The sequence below is a fragment of the Gadus chalcogrammus genome, chromosome 20, assembly GCF_026213295.1.
Source record: "Gadus chalcogrammus isolate NIFS_2021 chromosome 20, NIFS_Gcha_1.0, whole genome shotgun sequence".
In the NCBI taxonomy this organism is placed as follows: Eukaryota; Metazoa; Chordata; class Actinopteri; order Gadiformes; family Gadidae; genus Gadus; species Gadus chalcogrammus.
In genome coordinates, this window is record NC_079431.1 from 6584011 (window position 1) to 6592024 (window position 8014).

The window sequence follows — 8014 nt, forward strand, 5'->3', positions numbered from 1 at the left end:
CCCTCCTTCCCCCTCCTCCTTGCTGATGATCAAAGCATTTGACCATGCGCTATCAGTGGCTACATCACCACCTAACCTCACACTCACGCATGCACATACGCACACGCATACACACACGCAAACACACACGCCATACACACGCATGGCTTGTTGCCAAACAACAGGTCATGGGTCGAATTGTTGGATGTTGTTTAAAATAGGACGGGAGCCATGTAGTGTAAATCTCACATAAAACCAGTCAGTTAGAGAGTAAACAGAGACTGGCTGTCAGTGCGTGATGCGACAGAGCAAGTACTGTAAGTCAAACTTGGCCGTACTATACGTGTCTCAGTGTGACTCATGCGTCATGCATACGTTGAGAAAAAAACGTTATGGAATTTCCTCCAAGTGTTATTCTTGGCACGCGTCGCGAATTCCAACACCTGGCGACTAGAGAGCGAAGAACGGCAGGAAAAACACACACACACACACACACACACACACACACACACACACACACACACACACACACACACACACACACACACACACACACACACACACACACACACACACACACACACACACACACACACACACACACACACACACACACACACACACACACACACACACACACACACACACACACACACACACACACACACACACACACACACACACACACACACACACACACACACACACACACACACACACACACACACACACACACACACACACACACACACACACACACACACACACACACACACACACACACACACACACACACACACACACACACACACACACACACACACACACACACACACACACACACGATCCCTTCTTCATGATCCAGCTCCTTGAACGCTCCCCACCGCAATGCACTATAGCGCCCCGGCGTTAGGACCACGCGATCACGTATGGAGAGACAGGCTCCAGCAGCCTCACGCACAGACACGCACGGCGCACGGCGAGGCAGTTTCAAGCTGCGTCCCCTCAGTAAGGTCCTCGTCTGTCGCTCACGGGGAACGCTCAGTGAGCTCCTCTCTCTACGGTCAGCGGTTTCTAGGATGGATTTTGCCCTGATTCTGCGCTTTCTTGCTTTGATACGGTCGCCGGATAACTTTGGAGACCTATGATGAGGATGTTTGTTTGAGGGAGATGTGTTTGATGGAGGTATAAGTGCGCTTCACGTCGCGCAGTGGATCGACAGGCTTGATGGAAACGATGTCGCCTCAGCAGGGAAGCATGGCACAAACCCGCTCCGGGTCAACCGGGGAGGGCAAGGTCGAGAATAAAAAGGTATTGTTGTTATTTGTATGATTACAATTGTTTGTGGAAGGGAAGAGTCCGTGTTGGCAACCGGGCTGCGGTGACAGTCGCGTGGTGCGCGTCTTTGCGCACGGTATCCGATTATGTGCCAATCGTTTGAACGGGATTTAGTCCGATCAATATATCTGAGAATAAGTGATCCCCTTATTATTATATTTTCAGTTAGTCTATCTTCAATAACCATAAATCAAATAGTCAAACATGTTTGACTCTTTAAATATAAGTTGCTTTTATTTTATCATTGTAACATTGCTCTCTGAGTAGGCCTATTTGATTTTCCATCGAAACGTGCAGAGTCTGACACGGTTCATCACATGCAGATCGTGTTGAACACAGACTCAAGTGTTGGTTCTGGCTGCTTTTAAAAGCTGGGATGATCTCTTATTTTCCCTTGTTGTGACTTCATCAAAACGGTCAGGTTGTAAAATACTGAGCTGTATAACTTTCCATATGCCTGTTCTGTTGTTTGTTTGTGTGTGTGTGTGTGTGTGTGTGTGTGTGTGTGTGTGTGTGTGTGTGTGTGTGTGTGTGTGTGTGTGTGTGTGTGTGTGTGTGTGTGTGGGGGTTCTTTACAACACCAAACCAATAGTCAATATTAAATACATAATTAGATGAGTAATTAAAATAATAATAATTAAACACATTTTCAAAAATATCAAATTAATGTATTTATTATGACGATTAAATTCATACATTTGCTACATTTAATTGTTTCGTTTACGATTTAATTATGCCTGATTCTTTTTTTGATGATGTTTTTATTGAAAACGCGCGTGCTGCCCGGGCCAGAAACAGGAGACTACAAACGTCTCGGCTTGCTACGGATTCTGTTGATGCATCATGGTTTTATTAAGTTTGAATATTATTCATAAGTGAACCCAGACCCTCACAAGACCGCAGTGTTTTGGTTCCCGAACACCACACACATAGACACATACTCACGCACGCACACACACGCTCTGGCACTCTGGCCATTGGCCATACTCTGATGAAACTATGAAATCACTCCTATCCAATCGACTCAAGCTCTAGTGAAGAGCGCTCCCCTCTGACCCGTGGTTCAAATGTGTAACTGCACCCTCAGCAGGCCAATGTCAGTGGAAAACCCCCAGAGCCTCCTCTGTTGTGTGCTCCGATTTTTCCAAGATTTGTCATGTGCCATATGCTTGTGATCTAAATGTAGGGCACTCCTCTGTATCAATTTGTTGTGTTGACTCTACAACCTGTTCCACTTTAGTGGCTTTACAAGCACGATTTTGGTTTAATGTGCAACACGCTTGCATCAGACCAGGTTAGCTGGCGGTAGTGCGATGCCTTGCATGTGCTCGTTGGTGCCTTGGATCTGACACTAGACAACTGAATGCAGGATGTCCACATGCCAAACACAATAACACAAAGCAGAGTCAAATAGTTTGTCAATCTGTTGCCAAATACCCGACATTGTCGGGTATTTGGCAACACATAACTTGACTGTGTGTATTGTTATGAGTACTTTGTGTTATCCTTGCATGGATTGGGAACATTGCTATCAGGTTTTTTTGTCTATTGACTCTGAATCTTTCATTTTTTCTCTCGGCTGCACTATAGGCTACTCTCTAGGATCAATAAATCATTATCGTATCTTATTTCATCTAATCAAAGGTTTGCTTGTTCATGGAAGACCTGGGTGATGGACTTACACTAATACTGGACTAAACTAGAACAGACAAATTAGATAGAGATTATTGTAGTGATTTGGCAGTATGCAATCCACATGCATCCCAAATAGTTCAATCTTAAGAAAGTGAAATCAGATATTCATCTATAAAGTTTCACTACTGCTGTCTGTGGAGTTACGTGGTTAACTGGTTTGGGTTTGGTGGTAAAGTTTTCTTTCTCTGTCGACGGGCTGAAGAGTTGCGGAGCTAGTCCGGCAAGCCCTGCCTGGCTAAGGTGCCCCTAAACCAAACCTGTGGATTTGGGAAGACGAGTTTAACGACCTCAGTGTCCCATAGAAGACATTTCAAGTATTGAAAATACATAACTTGCATGCCACTTATTTTTCACAAATCTACCGCCAAGATTTCGCCTTATTTGTTATTTGTCACCAATATGGCCCTGATAAGTTGCTTATATGTCACAAATATCGTACTAATAAATTGCTTATTGGCCACGAATACGGTCCTACTTAATTGCTAATTTTCAGGAATCTGGCCCTAATAAATTTATAATTTGTCAGGAATATGGCACAAATACGGCCCTAATCTGTTGATATAAAGCCACTAAAACATCCAACAGAGGCCCAGTCTTCTGTTAGCTGGTAGCTGATGCTATATAGACGGGTTGTCCTCCTGGGATCCATTTCAGCGCTACATCCTTCATTCCCATATTCAAATCCCCCTCCCAGCCTTCCAGCGGATCGCTCTCTGATTGGTAGATCTGATGGGAAGTGTTTGGATTGTGTTCACTTTCGTCAGTTTACTCCAGATTTGATTTGGTTTAAAGGACAGATGAGGGGAATGTTTCACCCACGGCCAACACTCTGTGTTGAAACACAGAACAATGCCTCCTTTCAATCCACCAACCCATATTTCCCTCCGTTGGTGGTTGGTTTTAAGTTCTTCACATTGAATGGCTGCTCTGTAGTTTATAAATATATATATATATATATATATATATATATATATATATATATATATGTCGAGAGAGAGGGGGAGGGAGATTGAGCAGTGGTTTTAGCGCGTTGTAAATAGATGAGGTCGCGAATGACATACCTGTGGTGGATCTACACATGCCTCACATACCATAGAGAGAGACAGGCCGGGAGAAAGAGAGACAGGCAGAGAGAGAGAGAGAGATTGGGAATCTTTAAGAAATCGGAATGTATTGCTGACCATATGTTGCAACCCCTAGCCTGCAAACTTCCTTCTTACTCTCCCTGGTCTCTCTCTCTCTCTGTCTCCCTCTCTGTCTCTCTCTCTCTCTCTCTCTCTCCTTAAAAATCTAACATTTTTAAATCTGTCTCTCCAGAAGATGAAGACTCTGGCCCAGAGGCGTCAGTCTGCTCCCTCCATGGTGATCAGCAAAGCACTTACCAAATCAAGGAGCTCCAGGTACAAACACGCACACACACACACACATACATCACACATGCAAAACTCAATTGCACACATGAACACACACGCACACAAATCAACATAAATACACTCATGCAGACACAAACATACACACACATACACACTCAGCCATAAAAACACTCATGCACACCCTCTTCCCAAAGCTATCCGTGTTCTATCCGGGGGGGGGGGGGGGGGGGGTTAAAGCGATCCACTTCCTGTTGCAGCCAGATGACCAGAGCGATACTTCCAAATAGGTTGATTTTATTTCGGCAGGCCCAGACAGAAGAATTACTTCTCTAGAAAAACCTGTTTAGTGCTCAGCGCTGTTCCGGACTGGGCACTCAACCTACCGTTAGCTAGGACCACTGGGCAGTTTTATTTTAGTCTTCTCCAGAATCACGTCAGCTAGTTGTTACGAGCGTGCCAAACGTATTGCCTTCATGCAGTTTACCAATGCTTTACCTGGGTAGCGTACGCCAGCAGGGAGGTCTTGACAAAAGGAAACATACTCGACCAAACACTCCCTAACTTTTATTTGGATTTCATGAATAGAGTGAGAAGAAAATGAAAGAGGAAGAGAGACTGATATAAATAGAGAAGAGAGAGAAAGAGTGGATGGGTGAAACAAACAAGACAAAGGAGTTTGTCCTGTCTGAACAGAGACAAAAGACGTGATTAGTGTCAGTCAGTCAGTCAGTCAGTCAGTCAGTGTGTGTGTATGTGTGTGTGTGTGTGCGTCTGTTTCTAGGATGGCAGGAGCCAGGACCTGACACTCTCAGCTGTGACCTTTAACCGTTGACCTCTCATCTTGAGCTGTCTCGGTCAGCAGGGTTCAAGGGGGAGTCTGTGTTTGAGAGACACTGTAGTTTCCATCATGCTTAGAGGTCTTTAGCTCTGAAGCCACGCACGCATGCATGTACAGACACACACACACACACACTCACACACAGATACAAAACGCACAGAGGCAGACACATACACACACACACACACACACACACACACACACACACACACACACACACACACACACACACACACACACACACACACACACACACACACACACACACACACACACACACTATTCTATATCCAATTGAGGACTATTCCAGAATATTGGGGACACGTGGAATTTAATGAGTTTCTCTGTGAAAGACGTCATGGTTACAGGCGCCATGGCTACAGTCATGACTTTGCCAATGCAGTTACCTCATCCTTATGTATGTGTGTGTGTGTGTGTGTGTGTGTGTGTGTGTGTGTGTGTGTGTGTGTGTGTGTGTGTGTGTGTGTGTGTGTATTTGTGTATTGCTTTAACTGAACATGTTTGAGAGAGAGAGAGAGAGAGAGAGAGAGAGAGAGAGAGAGAGAGAGAGAGAGAGAGAGAGAGAGAGAGAGAGAGAGAGAGAGAGAGAGAGAGAGAGAGAGAGAGAGAGAGAGAGAGAGAGAGATAGAGGAGAGAGAGAGAGAGAGAGAGAGAGAGAGAGAGAGAGAGAGCAGGAAGATGACAGAAAGAGAGATGGATTGGGCTGGACAGAGAACAAGAAGAAAGTTATGGGAGAGCGAAAGAGAGAGGGAGAGAGAGAGAGAGCGAGGAGAGAGAGTGGGCGTTCCATCTGTTTATCCAGCTGTGTCCAGAGGGTTTCTACTTACAGATGTTGTCACAGTGACCTCATATCTCTAGTGTGTGTGTGTCTGCACGTGTTTCTGTGTGCGTTTGTGTGTGTGTGAATTTTCGCTGGGACTCCATTCCTACGAGGCTCTGATTTGAACAGAGGGGAGATAGCTTCACGCGGCGCCACACTTGCTAGAGCTCTACCTCCTTTAAGTGAACGTTGGTACCTTTAGCATAGCGAGACGTTAGCATGCCATGCTAGTGACATATCACACAGTGTGGTCCTGGCAGATGATGACTAAATACATTCCCTGGTTGTGTCTTACTTTCTCTCATTCTTTCTCTCTTTCTCTCTTTCCAAAGTCAACACGCCCCCCTCCCGCCCCGCCACCATTCATCAACATCACATGACACACAATAGTGCTGTTGTCCCCTCATCCGTCAGAGACAATGGCCGGTCGGCCCGGCTGTCAGTCACACATTGAGCCAGGCGGGATGTAGCGTGAATACGGAAAATGCCCTCTTGTTACTGGAAATGGTATTTGGAGGAGGAGGCGTGTGTGAGTGTCTGTGTGGGGAGACCTCCTGAATCTGTTTAAGAAGTTGTATCGCCGATAGCAACGGCATACAGGTCTCCACGGTGAAACATTTTCATCCAGAGGGATGACCCCCCCCCCACACACACACACACACACACATACACACACACACATGGGACCCCCACCTGCCCATGTCATCACAAACAAGATCCCTGGGGATTGGTGGTCGTCGTGGGCGACTAACCTTGACACTGACCTCTGCAACTTCCTCTTTGCATGGCCTCGTCCCTCTGCACCACCTCCTTCTCCTCTTCCTCCTCCTCCTCCTCCTCCTCCTCCTCCTCCTCCTTCTCCTCTTCCTCCTCCTCCTCCTCCTCCTCCTCCTCCTCCTCCGTACACGGTGTGTGCATGCGTGAGAGAAGGCGAGGGTAGGAAAATGATTGTTAGTTTCGGGAATATGTTTGTTTACGTGTGAAAGAGGGAGAGAGAGTGTAAGTGTGTGTGTCTGTCTGTGTGTGTGCGGCGCGCGTGTGTTCAGGTCTTTTATCTTGATGTGAAGTATAAACAGGAAACGGATCAAGTTCTTCAACTATTTCCTCTTCCTGTTGATCATGTTCCGTTTTCCAGCGTGCCATTGTTTACTTAGAGAGAGGGAGGGAGAGAGAGACTGACTGATAGGGAGAGAAAGAGGAAGAGGGTACACAGGAGCAGAGCACCTGACCACCGATGCACACTCCTAGCTGAGACGGTCCTGGACTGGGTCGAGACCCAGTGAACAAAGCCTTAGAGAAGACGGGCAGGGCAGTCACTGCACCCTCCCATAGCCCGACCTCCCACCAGCGACACCAGCCTATCAGCATCCACCTGCTGTTTGCTCCTGGGACAAATACAGACATGTGTGTTTTTGTCGCTCTGCATTAAGCCCCTTCCCGCCATGGAGTGTATCTATTGTGCGTCCGCTAACAGTGGTGCCTTCTTGTGCGTTGGTAGCTCCAGGGACAACCTCCTGAGCCCCGTGCGACCAGAGTCCTGCCCCCTGGTCCAGAGCCTGCTGCTGGACCGCACCGGCCGTGTCTTCCTGGAGCACGCCCAGACCCAGCTGAAGACCGGGCTGCAGACCCAGGACAGACACCTGCTCCTCTTCACAGACACTCTGCTGGTCGCCAAGACCAAGTAAGAGAGGGGGGAGGGAGAGAGGGGAAATGGGAGTGGGGGAATACCTACTGCAATGTATTTTTTGTCTTTTTCTCAATTTACATTTAGATTTTTATTTTTTTATCTTTTTATTTTGTATCTTATTTAATCGTTATCTTTTGTGGTTAAAAAATAATAATAGAGAGTGAGTGAGAGAGACAGAGAGCGAGAGAGACAGAGGGCGAGAGAGAGAGAGAGAGAGAGAGAGAGAGAGAGAGAGAGAGAGAGAGAGAGAGAGAGAGAGAGAG

General features: G+C 46.5%; 1 protein-coding gene across 1 annotated transcript in view; it reads left to right on the top strand.

Annotated features, from left to right (window-relative positions):
* Nucleotides 1-978: 978 nt before the first annotated feature.
* arhgap20 (Rho GTPase activating protein 20) overlaps nt 979-8014 on the top strand; it is a 24669-nt gene continuing 17633 nt past the window's right edge. Inside the window, exons 1-3 of the mRNA XM_056580441.1 lie at nt 979-1290; nt 4330-4412; nt 7563-7745. Coding sequence (XP_056436416.1) covers nt 1207-1290; nt 4330-4412; nt 7563-7745 — 350 coding nt within the window. The 5' untranslated portion in view covers nt 979-1206. The remainder of the gene's footprint in view (nt 1291-4329; nt 4413-7562; nt 7746-8014) is intronic.